At 38.2% G+C, this 17,422-nt stretch overlaps 2 protein-coding genes across 7 annotated transcripts in view; one reads left to right on the top strand and one right to left on the bottom strand.

Annotated features, from left to right (window-relative positions):
• LOC109061925 (sodium channel protein type 8 subunit alpha-like) overlaps positions 1-5,560 on the top strand; it is a 51,262-nt gene extending 45,702 nt beyond the window's left edge. For all 6 annotated transcript variants that reach the window (XM_042758534.1, XM_042758536.1, XM_042758531.1 and 3 more), the window contains one exon: positions 48-5,560. In XM_042758534.1, coding sequence (XP_042614468.1) covers positions 48-1,204 — 1,157 coding nt within the window. In that variant the 3' untranslated portion in view covers positions 1,205-5,560. The remainder of the gene's footprint in view (positions 1-47) is intronic.
• A 5,056-nt stretch (positions 5,561-10,616) lies between these two features.
• On the bottom strand, positions 10,617-13,919 carry LOC109069159 (fidgetin-like protein 2). Its single transcript, XM_019085827.2, has 3 exons — positions 13,761-13,919; positions 13,337-13,437; positions 10,617-11,515 (listed from the first exon to the last, which is right to left on the bottom strand). Exon 3 carries the CDS (start codon positions 11,505-11,507, stop codon positions 10,671-10,673), a length of 837 nt encoding a protein of 278 aa, XP_018941372.1. The 5' UTR covers positions 11,508-11,515; positions 13,337-13,437; positions 13,761-13,919; the 3' UTR covers positions 10,617-10,670.
• Positions 13,920-17,422: the final 3,503 nt, after the last annotated feature.

Below are 17,422 nucleotides of genomic sequence, written 5' to 3'. Positions count from 1 at the left end.
CTTTTTGAACAGTTTCGTGTAAAAAAGATTTTGTTTTTGTTTTTCAGGTATGTTCCTGGCAGACCTCATTGAGAAGTACTTTGTGTCACCAACTTTGTTCAGGGTAATCCGTCTGGCTCGAATTGGCCGTATTCTGCGTCTAATCAAAGGAGCCAAGGGCATCCGGACATTACTGTTCGCTTTGATGATGTCACTTCCTGCGCTGTTCAACATCGGCCTGTTGCTTTTCCTAGTCATGTTCATCTTCTCCATCTTTGGCATGTCTAACTTTGCCTATGTGAAACGAGAAGTAGGAATTGATGACATGTATAACTTTGAAACTTTTGGTAACAGCATGATCTGTCTATTCATGATCACCACATCAGCTGGGTGGGATGGCCTCTTGGCTCCTATCTTGAACTATCCGCCTGACTGCAACCCTGAGAAGGAGAACCCAGGAACCACAGTTAAGGGCGACTGTGGCAATCCCTCAGTAGGAATCTTCTTCTTTGTAATGTACATTATTGTGTCCTTCCTGATTGTGGTGAACATGTACATCGCTATCATCTTGGAGAACTTCAGTGTTGCCACTGAGGAGAGTGCTGATCCACTGTGCGAAGACGACTTTGAGTCCTTCTATGAAATCTGGGAGAAGTTCGACCCAGACGCTTCGCAGTTCATCACCTTTGCCAAGCTGTCAGACTTTGCAGATACATTAGAACATCCTCTCCGTGTGCCAAAGCCAAACATCATCGAGCTGATCGCCATGGACATGCCCATGGTGAGTGGCGATCGCATTCACTGCTTGGATATTCTGTTCGCCTTTACCAAGCGTGTGCTGGGTGACAGCGGCGACCTGGACATGATGCGACAGCAAATGGAGGAACGCTTTGTGGCGGCCAATCCTTCCAAAGTGTCATACGAGCCCATCACTACCACGCTGCGCCGTAAACAGGAGGAGGTGTCAGCTATCGTCATCCAGAGGGCGTACCGAGCCCACCTGACACGCAGAGGCTTCATCTGCAAACGCAGGCCGGCCAACAACAAACTGGAGAACGGAGGGACCAATCAGGAGAAGAAAGAGGGCACACCTTCCACTGCATCCCTGCCATCCTATGACAGTGTTACCAAGCCCGAGAAGGAGAAACAGGACGACAACAACGAAGGCAAGGGCCGCAAAGAGAAAGGCCGAAACCAAAAAGACGTCAGGGAATCCAAGTGTTAAGACTGCTGCTGTAAAACTTATGGACAGTGATAATGATCATGATGATATTAAAACAAAAACTGTCATTTCAAGCAAATGGAAACCCTGAATCAAACTATACAGATGTACAGATTAATTTCATTTAAGAGGAAAATCAAAGCCGAAGTAACACAACAAAAAATTGTTTACAAATGTCACTGGTGTATCGAGGTGAAGAAAAGTGTTGGGGTTCCTCAAAGCTTGAAGACACTTACAAGTTAAACCAAACATAATCAGCTTCCTGTGTGACACTGTTGCATCAAGACTTGATTTAAACAGAATCAAATACGAGTTTAAAAAGACCGTTACTTGATGAAGTGTATTTTAGAGGGCTATATTGTGCTTCAGTATGGAACTCTTCACCGAGCAGGAATGTGATAATCCAAGGGAGAACTAGGATCCAATCCCATGCTTCTGAACTGCGTCGGCAAACTTTCCATGCAGAAAACAAACACTGCTACTCATGAATGGATCAGCTTCCGGAAGCGGATGGGGAATGGAGTCTGCACAGTATTATTTCATATATGTGTAAGAACTCAACGTTACTGTGAGAGTGAGCAGGATAGACATGAGTATGAAACAAAACGAAGAGTCTGGCTGATTCCAACGGTCTCTTTGCGTTTGTTAGTGTTGAACATATTTTACATGGTCTTTACAATATTTGAGCGGCAAAAATAGGAGAAACATGAGGAAAAATACGAATTTAACATTTTGCCCATGTCACCCTCAGTAACTGTGTCATGATAACTTTGTTATACCTGCATCAAAAGGCTTTTTCTACATGGGCTTTCACACTGATAGGACAGGGGGCAATAACCAGGGGCCCCCAATACACATCTCCAAATGAATAATAAATTATTGTGCTTGTTCTATGCATAGAAATGACTTGCATGATGGCATGCTTTGATCAGAAATTTTGCATGAGTAATCATAGTCCACAAAACACTAATACAGACCACCACAGTGGCTTGACAATGTTTTAGGCTGTCCACTGGCTAAATTTACAACCAGAAACCGAATTTAATTTGATACTGAGAAAACCGAATTGGGCCTAAGATGCTGAGTTGCATCTTCTCCTCTACTTAACATTATGGAATAGATTATCAAACATTAGGACAAAATTTGGGATTGGCTTCAGATGGTGCAAAATGCCTGTGACTAATCAGTGGCTTACGTACATTGAAACAAACACTAGGATTGTGGCACATTATTGGAGAGGAAGGATACAAGGGACATCCCATTTTTAGCTGCTCAGGAGATAATGAATGGGAAAACTAAATGTCAGAATGCGCGTGTATGGAGACGGGAGGAAAATGATACAAAACAACACTGTAATTCCTAAAGCTTCGTATTTTATTTGTATGCAGCAATATCGCTTACCTCACCTACAGCACTGCCCGCGCCGGGGGGCATATTCTAGGTGGGTCCAGGGAGGGGCGGGGGGGGGGGGGGGGTCGATGGTTTGGGCATTATTAGGGGAGTAGCAAGTTGGTTGGCATTTTTAATCCTCATCAGGGGTTAGATGAGATGAGCTATAACCGTTTCTGAGAAAGTGGCAGTTTTTTATTTTAGAAAAACAGAATTCTGATATTTTTCATTTGATTTTTACATGCTATATTTCTTTAAAGAGTTTTGCAGTGTGTCTACGCCTAGTCTCGTCCCGGTTTGTCCTTCAAGGATCAGCCGGATGTTTTTATCCGTGTATGAAGCCATCACATCTTCAGAAATGGCTTGATTGTAGGCAGGGACAGGACAGGACTTGAGAGAGACAGCGGGATGGTTGGGCAGTCACAGCTGTTTAAGGAGAAGCCAAAGATGTTTGTCTGATTGTTTGGTGTGTGCAATTTGTGTCTGGAAGTTTCTGGAATGTCTCAGGAGTGGAGTGATCCTCTCCTCCTTAACACTTTCAGGAAGACTGATGCTTGTTGACTTTCCCCATTATTCTCAGGATACAACACAGATGTATCATGTGACTCTGATGTCATCAATAAGGGCCTTCACTAGGTCCAGAGAATGTTTGTAATCTGGGGTGGAGCTAAAGCAGAAGCGCTCCCACCACACTGAACTCTCATGTAGAGAGAAGAGTAGGGCTATCTGACACAGAGCCGAGCTTCGGAGATTTCAGGCAGTAATAAAAGTGTTAATTGTGGAGGTGAAGATGAAATGAAATCCAGACTGAGAATATTGTTAATTCTCACCACTGTTCTACGGAGGGCCTTGGTTTTAAATGTGCAGTTATTCGACCCCTGGTCAGCCTTGTTTCTCATCAGTACACCACTACACTAATGCCAAATAACCAGTCAGCACTGGTCCCACAGCAGCTTATTGTGAGCCGGGCAACTCCACACATCAGAGCGACTTCATTTTCAGTTTCTTTTAGTGATGTCAGCAGTTTTCCCTTACCCTTCATCTGGTGTCAATGGTCCAGTTGCTGCATGTGAGGGTGTTGACCTGAAACAAAATGAAAAGAAAAAAAAACTCTGCTCAGCAAAGCTCAATCATTCTCATTTATGCAGCCATGCAGGCTCGTCTCTATAAACAGCAAAAAAAACAAACAAAAAAAAAAAAAAATAACAGATCGTGTGTTCATTTAAAAACAAAAATGAATGAAAAATCAATGAAAAAATATATTGTACAGTATAGGCTATGTTGTAAGCAGCACAAAATGCTGAAAAGTTAAGAATGAACTTTTTAAGAGACTATAAATAATGTAATATATAATTTATTTTAATGGCATGCATAGTTTTTTGTAAATACAGAAATACAGGAAAAAACTACTACTGCTATTAATCTAATATTGAAAAATAATTATAACCTTAATATAATGGCTTCACTCATTGCCCTGGTCTCACTAGGTAGACTGTGACATATTTGTTAGAAGGTGTAGATTTTTTTGACACACTTTTCACATTAAAGAGGGGAATCCAATATATGTTAAATGCAAAAAGTATATATAAATCTATACATAAATCAAGGCATATATATAGAGCTATACAACATATGTATCTATGTATATGTATATGTACATATGTGTATATATATGCACACATATACATATGTATGTATATATGATATTGAGAGCACTGTCCTCCTCTGTGTTGACCTCTGCTTGGAGTTGAGGTGAAGCACTACTGGCTGTCATTTGCTCACGTTATTCTTTCTTTCGTGCAATACGTTCGGTGAACGACCAAAACTCAGACCTGGCCCACACAGTGTGCACTTGTGTGCGTGTTTGAGATGTCTGGGTTTGAGCGAGCGTTGTCTGTGTGCGTGCACGGGTCTAGCTTTCAATGCACGGTGATGTACTGGCTTTTCGCTATGGCTTATTTCGCCGTTTTGGGAGGGGAATGCACTACCAGCAATTTATTTACACCCTGTGTGAATATGTCCTACCATCTCAAACTCACGTACTACATACATATGCACTGGACTCCACATGTTCTTTCCCCATAAACCCTGTTTTCATCTTCCGGCCTAATCGCCAAATGCCATGATCTTTCAGTCCAAGTCTGAGAGAATGAGTGTGTGTATGCGTGTGGGGTAGGGGGAAGGGGACGAAGCGCGTTTGTGACGGTTTGGTCACTTTAAATGTGTGTGATGCAGCTTGACTTAAGCTTAGCTTGTTCTTCATCTCTTAGATACACAGCAATGCAATTTGCAGTCTTAGGTTTGGTTAGGCTTTATATTATGCTTTTCTTGTCTTTGTATGTTTGTTTAAGGTGCCTTTTGCTGCCAATTTTGTTTGTCGAAAATGTAGATGATGTTGCATAAAATTCTCCTAAACAAGTGGAGCTTGTTTCAAATGAGCACTGGGAGAAAGAACTGAACGAAAGAATGTCTGTGACATCTATTTAAAAGCAAAAAAAAAAATTAACTAAAAAAAGACAAAAACAAAAATTACAAAAAGCGGGAAAAAAGAAAAGAAAAAAGAAAACTTAACTGGCGTCAGCCTGACTTCATCATCAGAGATTGTCAAATAGCATGGGGTGGGAAATAGAGTGCGTTGGTCACTCAATGAAGAGTTAAGTTGAGTCTGTAGAAAGAGAAACAGTTTGCCTTCTGTGCTCAGCTTCTGTTAATTTTCAGCCACTTCTTTTATTTTTCTATAAATACTGATTTCTGTCTGTTCTTTTGTAGCATGACTGAGATGCTATTTCCTTCATTTGCTGACAATAACTCAAGTGGTTTTTGGTTCATAATGTTGTTCTTATCTCTTGCCACTGATGTTGGAGAGGAGAGGGTGTGTTGCACAACCACTTGACATAGTGAGAATCAGTGAAAGATTGTCTTCATTTGAGCACGAAACCTTTTCCAAACAATAAAGCAGCCTTCCAGTTATGCTCGAGTGTTTGTGTTTTTTCTTTCTTCGTTTAAAAAATTTTGAACAATGTACAAGTGTTTTTTTTCTTTCTTCTGTTAAAAAATGTTAAACAGTGTACCATATAAAATTTGGTAGAAGAGGGTTCAATAACTCACTTTTAAACTGTGGGATATGCTGTTTTTTATGTTTCAGTCTTTCGAATTTACGTATTCAGGTTTGCAATTTTCGTACTGTACAATTGTAAACTCTTTAACGTTCTTCTTTGCAGTGTCGATAACAATGACTGGTTGGCCACAGTTTGAACACAGAAGAACCTGTTTAAAAATGGCTTGTCTAGCTCTCACGCATCAGTTCTTTTTTATGTTCCTCACTGTTCCAGAACAGACATTTCGTAAAATAACTGTAAGTCTGTCTCTTCTTCACTCCAGCTAACACGTTGTCTGTCATTTTACCTCAGAGGCTGAAGTACTGTACAGCACGTTGACATTTATGTTCAAAGGTCACAAATATTTAATCAGCAAAGGGCAGTTCAGTTAATGATTGATTGTTGCTTAACAACTGAACGATGCATTTTGAAGCTCTCACTGTACTGCACAAAAATACTAAATAAATAAAAATAGCAAAATGTAAAACAGTATTTTAGCCGGGGTTAATGGCATTAGTTAGTTCACCCAAAAATGAAAATTAGCCCATAAATTACTCACCCTTAAGTCATCCTAAGTGTAAACTTTCTTCTTTCAATCCAGTCGGAGTTATATTAAAAACTGTCTTTGATCTTTCAAGCTGTTTCATGGCACTCAGCGGGTGTTGCAGTGCTTCAGTCCAAAAGAAGTGAAATAAAAAGCACCCATCCATAAAAAAAAGGAGTCTCACATGGCACCGGGGCAGATTAACAAAGTCCTCCTGTAGCGAATCAATGCATTTTTGTAAGAAAAATAACCATATTTAAAACGTAATAATCACTTTAATGTAGCTTGTGCTCACTGTTGTACACGGAAACAGATGACGTATGAGTTCAGCATTAAGAATTCGCTGCTCAGAAGTGACGCTTGCCGAAGCGCAGGGGAGAGATCAAAACAAAACAACGGTCACTAATTAGAAGTACAAAATGAGGAGTTGTAAAGAAGAATGAGGCAAGGGTTTTGTAAAGAAGAATGTCGGATGATTTGATGTAAGGCAAGAGGAGACTGGTTTTCCTTTGCTAAAGTAAGGAAACTTTGCTTCCTTTGCTTTTGTAAACAAACATTGGTTTTCACGAGACTCATCGGTGCATGCGCAACGCTGATCTCATACGTCATCCGCCTGGAGCTGCTTCTGTGTACAACTGTTGGCGCAAGCTACATTAAAGTGATTATTACATTTTGAATATGGATATTTTTCTTACAAAAACGCATTGATTCGCTACAGAAGGCCTTTGTTCACCCCCCAGAGCTGTGTGTGAAACTTTTTTTTTTTTTTATGGATGGCCGCTCTTTATTTCACTTCTTTTGGACTGAAGCACCCGCTGAGTGCCATGAAACAGCTTGAAAGATCATAGACAATTTTTAATATAACACAGACTGGATTCGTCTGAAAGAAGAAAGTCATATACACCTAGGATGAGGGTGAGTAATTTATGGGCTGATTTTCATTTTTGGGTGAACTAGCCCTTTAATGAGATAAGGATGAGGAAAATTATAATCTACTCATCCTCAAGAAATTTTACATTTTACTCTGAAAGTACCCTCTGGAACCAGATGAAGTCTGTTGAGGACTTTGCAACATTGACTTTGTATGAAGTGCTGACAAACACTTACTAAGGTTTCTGTTTTAGGTGTCATTGAAGGGGTTGTGTATGTTCTCTGCTGTGTTCTTACCATGATGAATTGAAGGCTGTGTTGGCTGCTGAACAGCATTCCTCGACCCCACCTTTTTCAACTGTGAGCCATGAAGAATCACTAAAAACAAAAGTCCAATGTCCTTATCCAATTGGCGGTAAAAAAAGAGAGACATAGTCTGCCTAAAAGAACGGATATCACATTTTGTGGTACTTTGACAAGAAATGACCACAATTATAGGCTGAATTACAAAGTGACCAAACCACAAAGACTAGTTTAGTTTTTAATCACTTTAAGTTTCTGGTACTTTTTTACCCAGCGCCACTCCCAATTAATGTTCTTGAATATGTGACTGAAAAAAACTCAAAGATCAACATTTGTTTTTATTGAAAGGATGTTTGAGCCTTATTAAAAGGGCAACAATGTTGGGAAACATTCGATGACAGTCATTTTAAATGTTTATCTTCTTTTGTGTTCCACAGAAGAAAAAATAAATGCATTGGAGTGACAAGACGGTGAGTAAATGATAACAGAATTTTCATTTCTTTGTGAAGTATCCCTTTAAATGTGTTAAGAGAGAAATTGTTGGTGAATATTATCTTCAAGAGACAAATAACCTGAAGACACACAAATAAACAACATGTACAAAGCTTCTGTAGTTATTGAATAATGTGTAATATTCTATGTTATATCCATATGTCCACCTTCACATATGTACCTTTATTGTAGTGCTATTAGTGTTAGATTCTTTTTGATCATGTTATTTGAAAGAGAGCATATCAAGTGAAGGGAAAGATTTAGATGTTTTCAAAAAAGAATTGTAGATGGAAAGGTTTTGTCAGTTATCAATACAGATTGATCGAAATCAGAATTTGTGTGTGAGAGAAAAATAAAACATGGGTCACTTCAATGGGTAGACCAACAAGAACCAGTCTCAAAAATGCACAAAGATCCCTACGATGAAAGACCTAATTCATCAATCTGAGATTAAACGGCTCACACTGAGGCGAGAACTGTATTGAAACTTCTGAAAAACAAAGCACTGAGGGCTGTGTGTGCTGGGAGGTGGGGGTGGACAGAGAGAATAGAGCATCTGTCACACTCTGCTGCACATTGACTGCAGGGAGCTGTTTTGGGTGGGGGGTCACATTAAGGAAGAAGTGGAAAGTCAAAAGTCAGCATCTGTTTTCAGCATGTAGTTTAAGAGTGGTAAGGACATCCAAAATGAGTAGAATGTAAAAACTATGAATAATAAGTATAATAAGAATTGTTGAAGGGTGTATAAAAATATTTGGTTTAAGGGTTTGCCACTAGAGGGCAACACACAAATAACAATACTGTATGATAACTGGCAATATTATAAATGTGTGTAAAATTGTACTACAATTAAGGATTAGTATTGAAAATATAAAAAGAGAAGAAAAAGAACACAAAATCACCTTGACCTTTTCCTTGAAAGATCAAGTGATTAAAGAGCTTATACAGAGATACATCTGCACAGCCATAAGGTTGTGATTTCTGATGGGAGTTAAAGACCATGATATGTGAATGTCATCCTGGACAGGGTACAAGGTGACCTGACCCACCAGCTGTGCATCTGGCCCTCATAGAACTACAGTGTTAAAGCATTAATCAAACACTGTACTGTAAATCAAATTACAGTCTTAAAGCATAAATTAAAAGTCAAGCAAAAATACTGTTTACCATAAAGCCTGTAAAAGCCTTAATAAGATTGTGGAATAAAGAAACCACTTTATGAATGGGACTGCAAACATTACCATGTTTTTTAGTATCAAATACAAAATTGAGAGCTTGAGAGACATCTTTCAAAAGCATTTAAAAAAAAAAAACATTTTTTTTTAAACAACTTTACATCATAGGTGATATCTCAGTTTTTATGCCAATTACACACACACACACACACACACACACACACACACACACACACACACACACACACACACACACACAGAGAGAGCAAATTGTATTGATACAATAGTTTTTATTTTGTGTATTTTTTTTTTCCTTGAGGTAGACATTTTGACATGTAATACACAAATGCGTACTCTGAACAAACAGCATTGTAACAGTGAGGTAGATTGTACATGTATTAAGTCATATTATTTTTTCCAGCATATTGCAAGTGTTAAAGTAACATAAAATGTACATTTAAATATTAACCAGTCTGTCATTTTCATTTCGGTTTGTACATTTCAGTGTATGTCCCATTTGCCTCACCATAACAAAAGCTCTCTATTCTTTCACATGCCTCATTTAAAACAGAGAAGGGTCAGAGGGTCAGAGGAAAACACATCCAGTGATCAACTCAGGGGGCTGAGAGAGCTCTGTGGGTTTCCATAGTAAATGTCACAATAGGTGAATAGTGGAAAAGACTGCAAAAAGCCTTTGAGCCTTTTTGCAATAGCCCTGTGAAAGCCAGATATATTTGTTCTGTAAAAATGTGCATTTTTATGAATGAAATACTGTATGTAATGTCACAAATACTTTTTTTTTTTTTTTTTTTTTTAATGAAGGACATGGCAAAGATACTACACTAATTAGACAATAAAACACAAAAACATCTTTCAAACTCAAAAATTGTATAAGATAAACATTAAGTATGGCTTCATTCACAATTCCTGAGGGAAATCAGCTTTACATTCAAAGTTTATAGAGGAACCTTACATAATATTCCTAAAATAAAGAGTGTTTTTATCTGATTTCAGTGTTGAAGAACATCCATGACCTTACACAGACATGCTCACTAACAAAATGTATAAAAACCTTACATTACACATGACATATGAAACTTTCATATGTGTGCTTTGACTTACAATACAGGCTCATTTTTGTGTACTTTTCTTTTCAATTCCTCTCTTTCAGTCTTTCTTTAGCTTGGATTTCATTAATTGAAGCAGTTGATTAGTACTTGCCACCATAATGTGCTTCACTGCACAACATAATTATAGAGAGAGAGAGTAAAAGAGGAAAGGAAGAGAATAAAAAAAAGTGTGATTTCAGGGATACAAAAGAGTGTCTGTGCTACAGGTCTCATTAAAGCTGCAGTCAGAAATAATGATAATGTGCATAAGAGAGACATCTATCTTCTCAGTCCGTAAATGGTTTCATACCATAATGCTATTTGCCCTGATGTTTGATATGTTCAAGTATTGCTATAAACACGTGTATGTATGTATGTATGTATGTATGTATGTATATATGTATATATATATACATACATACATATATATATATATATATATATATATATAAAAGGATTGTTTCACTACATCAAGTAGACTCAGTAGACTCAGGGATATGTGTACTGTCCCGGACCTCCATAAGACCGTGTCTCAAGAGGCCGTAGGTGACTGGTTTTACCCACAGAATCTGCCTCAAGATCAGACTGAGTGGAAAGTCTATCGGGTCTGTAGCTTTGGAGGTCCGTCCCACAAATTTCGTTGACATTTCCACCACTGTCGCTGTTCTGCTGATCATTCTTGTCCCTAATTGTGTATGGTGAGACTCTGGCAGTTTTGGACTGGTCGAAGCTGAACTTCCTGTTACGTGGGAGTTCAGCAGCAGTGAGGCTGCTGTGGAGAGGTGTGGGAGTGTGTAGACCCGAGGGCAGCAGAGAAGGGGTGCTGTGAGGGTAACTAGCACTCAGACCGCATTGCTGGGAATAAGCGTAGCCTGGTGCGGGTGGCAGGTATGCAGACGGCAAGGCAAATGCTGGCGACGGAAGATAGGATGGTTTAGGCAGCAGGTGTTGGGTGCTGTAGGATGAAGGGTAATCCTGAGATGTGGGACCACTACTGTACTGCTGTTCTGAAAGATCACTTCCGCTCCCCTTCAATGGGTCTAAACCAGGAGGCCCGTCTGCGCTGTACCCCCCAGGCCATGGCTCCTGGTGCTGCTCACTTCTCAGGAAACTCCCATGTTCTGGTAAGGACGAGTTGAAGGAATACCTCTCGGCATAGCGTTTTAGCAAGCTAGAGGCACTGAGGGCACTGATGTCGTCAGTGTAGCCTGAGAACGCAGGACGACTGGGCTGTGGCAATGGGAGGGGCTTAGGGTGTACTGGAGATGATGTGGTAGAAGAGACGTCATATCGTTGCTCCGCCCACTCTGAAGACCACTGCATCATTGCCACACCTGGAAAATCAAAATGATAAAGATATATTTTTCACATATTGTTTGCTAAAAGAATATATGATGTGATGTGTGTTAAAGGGATAGTTCACATAAAAATTAACATTCAGAAAATTCTAAATAATGTTACTATTACTTTGTATTTCTACTTGAGAAATGATGCACAAGATAGCGAGAGGTATTTCTCATTGAAAAATAATGCAAAACAAACAAAAAAGTACATATTAAAAGTTATAGTTTACCAAAAAAAATTACACTTCAGAAAAATTCTGCATGATTTTACTATTATTTTTATTCATTATTGAAAAATAATGCAAAAAGGATGTATTTAAAGGGAAAGTTTAACCAAAAATGAAAATTCAGCATGATGTTACTACTATATTATTTTTTAATGCGTTGTAGAGGAATAATGCATAAACCCCCCCAAATTATTTTTTATTTCTTGTTAAAAAAAGAAGCAAAAAAAAGGTATGTAAAAGGACAGTTTTCTCAGAATTACAATTCCGAAAATTCTACATGATTTTACTGTTACTCTTTATTCATTGTTGAGAAATTATTCACAAGATAGCTAAAGAAGCTATTTAAAGGGATAGCTTACTCAAAAATTCATAATAAATGATGACACAATTTTTACTTTTGAGTACTCTTTCCATTTAAATAGCTCCTTTAGCTCTCTTGTGCACTGTTTTTCCAACACAAATAGAAAAGAATAGCAACAATGATAGCAACATCATGTGGTTTAGGGGTACTGGAGGCGAAACCCCTTCAACTTCACAACTGGACTGAAAGAAGAATTCACCATATGGAACTTCTTAGTAATCTGGACAAGATGTAATCTATTCTTCACATCTTAATCTGCGCTAATGCTAATCTTAGTAACGTTGTACTCATCATGCTGAGTGTAGGACAAATTAAATGAGCGAGTGAACGCAGGATTTACAACCAGTTGTATTGATATTTGTCAGTGTGTGCATGTGTGTCTATTTTCATGCACTTTCTGGAAAATGAAGGCAGATTGGAATCGACAGATTAGAACAAAGTTCTAGAGCGGGTAGGAGACTGACAGCACACCAAGAGTTTAACAGCATTTTAAACAAATATAAATGAATATTAACATGTCTTCCAGGGTTGTAGAGAGTCAAGATTCCTCGCTAATCCCAACAAATCCTTGCTAAGCACAAATACTCTTTTTCATTTAAAAATATCTAATGAGGAAAAATACTCAAATGCCAGTTTCTATAAATGAATCTGCCTTTTCTTTGTATTTATTTTTTATAGTGCTTCCCTCAAATTCACACACTTCCTAGAACTTTAACTGAAGAGACAGGATCCCGTCCATAAATATGGCTGCACCCGGAATGCTAAGAATTCAGCCTGGGATCTATTTACAAAGCACATCCTCTACACACTCGTACACACGTACATGCGCGTGGGCGCACACACACACACACACACACTTCAGGTTGGACATCATAAGAAGACTTTTTTTTTAACACATGGCCAAATGTCTGCAATGATAAATCAATTAGTCATAATGTTGCATAATTCTTTGAACTACAAATGCTTAGATGCTTGCCACCACATAGCTCAAAATTTAAATATAAACACTATTTAAAGATTTATCAGTAAAAAAAAATGTATAATATTCAGGACTTCTTATTCTTCTTATGGTTGTGAAAAGGTTCATGAGATGAGAGCAAAGAAACAGCTGGTAAAGTCATTACTCTCTCGCAACTACTTTCCAGCAGAATTGTATCTAACATTTACACACATCAGCACAGACCCATAATACATATGCATGTTTTACATTGTGCGTTAACTCACCATGCTGTTTTAACCAGAATTCTGTATCAGCTTGTTATTGTTGATTGTATATGCTATTGGTGTACAAAAATCTTTCCACCATAGCTCATAAACACAGATACCTGAAAGAAAGCGAGATTAATTATTACTCCACCTTGCACTTTCTTAAAATAAACATTTCGCCATGTTAAAATTTCACATACCAACACTAACCACCCAAACCAATAGGTATAAGCAGTAAATGTGACATAATGATGTATAAACACATAACACAAGTGCAACCAATGGGATTTTTCTCTGATTCTCTTTAACTCAACATGCAAACTGTGACATCACATGCAAAAGCTATTAATGTTGATTTAAACAGATAATGAGAGGCAGAAATGAAGACAGATATAAACAGATAAATGCTGTCATGGTATTTCACATGCATTAAGAAACATACCTGTGCCTCTCCTTCAATCTTCATTGCACTGTAGTAGTTATAAATAAAATCCAAGCTTTACGCTGCCATGCCTCTTTTTTTTTTGTCTCTTGCCTCTTCTTTTTTCCTTCTATCCAACTCTGCACTACCTCCCTCTGCCCCTGTGACAACAGCCCACATGCACAGCCCCTCCCCCACCCAAATCCACCCCTCCCCCTGCCCTCCCTTTTTGTTGAAAGTATTTAAGCAGTCAGAGAGAGAAAGAGAGAGAGAGAGAGAGAGAGAGTATAAAGCTCACCTAAATTGAAATTGAGTATTGTACTGTGCTGTTAAATAGCAGTTTGTTTACAGTTTCATGCACACAAATGACATTTGTAGTATTAATTATTATTATAGTCTAATGCAATAACTTATATGTTTATTTTTATGTTTCTATGTTGCATATTTGGGGGAAATTCTTGTGGGGGATAAAAATTATCTGGATACACTAATCTAGCCACATTTTTCCTGAGTAACTGATCAGCGTCGGCATAATGGATTCTAACTTATGTTTGGGTGCTCTCGTGTTCCGGTCTCCATAGAAATTCATGTTAAAATGGGGTAAAAAGATCGACTGTATTAATTAAACTGAAACTTTTTCAATAGAACTAAATATAAAAATGTCCGCAGGGCTATGCTGTTGTTGGCTGCCATAGTAATGGCAATAAGCATAAGGAATTCCTGTAAAGTACTTGTTTTGTGCATCTTCAAATCTGTCCGTGTCTGTCGCTGTATGCAGAAACGATGACAAAAGCAAACGAGCATTGCTTGCAGCGCTTAAGTTAAAATACTATGTGTGAAATAATAAAGAAAATGTAAACATAATGAGAGCTCTTATCATTTTGTTGACAAAATACAGTGAACTTCGCCTCGATCAGGAGCTGTTTATAGGATACATGCACTCCTGTGTTTTCAATGCTGCTAAACACGGGTCGCTTCATGTCATCTACCCACTCATTAAACTATGACGAGTTACTGCAAAAAGTCTTCATTTTGACAACGTAAAGCAATGAAACTATGGTGCCATGTGCTTTTTAAACCATTTTCATAGGTTTAAAGGGGTCCTATTATGCTCTTTTACAAAGTCTTGATTTTGTTTTGGGGGTGTACTAGAACAGGATCTCATACTAGGTTGTTCGAAAAACACATTATTTTTCACATATTTCACATTATTACAACACCTTTCTCCCCAGTCTGGTATGAACGGCTTAAATAGTTCCTGTATCAAATGAAGGCCCGCCTTCTAAAATATGAAATGTGGTGTGGTTGGTTAGCTGAGCCAGTGTGTGTTGTGATTGGCAGCACTCGGCACCTGGTCGGGAAATGTCATGCCCCTTACAATAGCTGCCTGGGAGCCTCCTTGTAAATATTGCATCAAAATCAAATCAATTTGAGCATGATTTAAACCCGGATGATAGTAACCACTCTAAGTTCGTCTGCCTTGGGAAAGCTAGTGTGTCTCTGACATAGTGATAACACTCATTGCCTTCTTTGGTGCAGCTCAACAAGGTCCCGTCCCATTCGTCAATCTTTGTGATATCACAAATCCCAGAAAATATACATTTGAAGTCAAAACGAGTCGTTCATTGTAGTTTTTGAAAAGTGATTTCTGCTAAATAAAATATCTCATTTTAAATTGGGCTTTGAGCTTTGTAACTTTGCAGATCTTTTTTTATGCTCAAACAGCAACATTACAGACAAACTAAAGCTGAAAAAGTAAAAAAAGCATAATAGGACCCCTTTAAAGTTATATTACTGGTTCGAAAAATAGTTAATTTGACTAGAAATTCCAGAGACCAGAAATGTAAAGCATCGTTCCAGTCGGGCGAGACTTCCACATTACGGTGAAGCCAACGGAAGTGGTCGAGCAGCCGTCTTACTGTTCCCTACTACGGCAGAGTGCTGCTCACCGAATGTGTATGTAAATAAATTGAAATTGTTAAGCTGTGTGTGTCTGCTGCTCACCAAGATTAGTTTTTATGTTATGTGTGTGTAAATTAATTGTTACTTAACATGTTTTCTGCAATGTTTATAGCGATGTATTGAAATTGTTTAGGTGGTCGTGTCAGCTGTGCACTTCCGACACAGGTAACTGAGCTAACACACACACACACACACACACACACACACACACACACACACACACACACACACACACACACACACACACACACACACACACACACACACACACACACAATATATATCTCGCGACCCACCAGTTGAGAAACACTCAGAGACAATTTATAAGAGACATGCCACTTCCTCAATCCTCAATACAACTATATAAAGAAAACCCGTAACGGCAAAGATGGTGGTTGTATGCACATGTCCCGCCCCTCCCGCTGGAAAGCCAATCATCTGCTTTTAACAGTCAAGCCGGGAAACATTTAAGCCTATCGTCTGTTATTGCACCCATAGAAGGCACATAAACATGCCAAATGTACTTATATTTTACTTTAAAGTTATGGAGTAACTTTAGAAATGTACAAATCTCTGTCTTGATGCTAACGTTATTTTTGTCCGCCAAAATACGTTACTGTTTGAAAAGGCGGCAGATTTGATATGCAGTGTATGTGTGCGTATTATAAAAATAGACTCTAACTATACAAAAATTTTCAAAAAATAAATTCTGGCTATATCCCTAACGTCAATAAGCACAGCATTTCTTCAAGGGTTTTTAAAAAATAATTTTGTATTACAGAACACAACGTTATACAATGAGATTGAAAAATAATCTGTCCATATCAGGGGTAGACAAAGCAAAGAAAAAGTGAGACACAAGAAGAACAAGACACAAGAAAATAATTCAAAATATTGTACTGTACACTGATAAAACAAATGACATTGAGCATTTGTTTAAGTGCTTGGCACAACACCGGCATTCTGGATATAGACGTAAATGAAGTTGGTGTCGTGAACCCTTACGCATGCGTAGTAAAAGTATAACCTGTGGGCAAAAGGCATTTTAAACCTTATTTTGGGGCAAAATCATCAAACTTTTTCAGTGATTTTTATCATATTTTACTGCTGTTTCTATACATGCAGTTTTTATGTCCCGGTGACCAGTGAAAGTGCAGTTCTGACTCTCTGCCCATTCATTTAGATAGGAGCCTGGTCTTGTTAGTCCGAAATAGCTGCCCGGAGGCGTTGCCAAGATGTGGCACAACTTGCCTAAAAGGACTTTGGAAACACTGCTTTAAACCATGCTGAAACAGTCACATAGTTTTCAGGAGAACAAAGCTTCAAACGTCATAGTTCACATGTTTTTGGCAAAATGAATCAAGCTTCAATGCAGTGCTTTATTGTGAATGTGTGTGTGTGTGTGTTTATATACATACATACACATTTCAGAGGTTGAACGTAACATCACTAGTGATTAGCTGCTTAGTTTCAGCTAGCTGTTGCTAGCTAGCTGTTGTAAAGTATCTTTTTCTTTCAGAATGCTTTAGATTGAGTCAGAATGTGTTGCAAAATAAAGTTAAAAACTTTTAGTCCCCAAGTAAATGAATAATATTCTTGATTTAACATTTTAGTTTCCCTTGTGAAGCCAAAGTAAAATTTTTCTGGAGGACTGTTAATCTGTTAATCAAGCATTAATAATCTTGTTTATTAGAACTGGAAATTGTACTTTTGTAGCTATT

The sequence above is a fragment of the Cyprinus carpio genome, chromosome A6, assembly GCF_018340385.1.
Source record: "Cyprinus carpio isolate SPL01 chromosome A6, ASM1834038v1, whole genome shotgun sequence".
In the NCBI taxonomy this organism is placed as follows: domain Eukaryota; kingdom Metazoa; phylum Chordata; class Actinopteri; order Cypriniformes; family Cyprinidae; genus Cyprinus; species Cyprinus carpio.
This window is presented reverse-complemented; position numbering and strand designations above follow the sequence as displayed.

What these genes read in the sequence shown, in the direction of transcription:
- LOC109069159 (XM_019085827.2), bottom strand. Translation starts at nt 11,507, where the DNA reads ATGATGCAGTGGTCTTCAGAGTGGGCGGAGCAACGATATGACGTCTCT.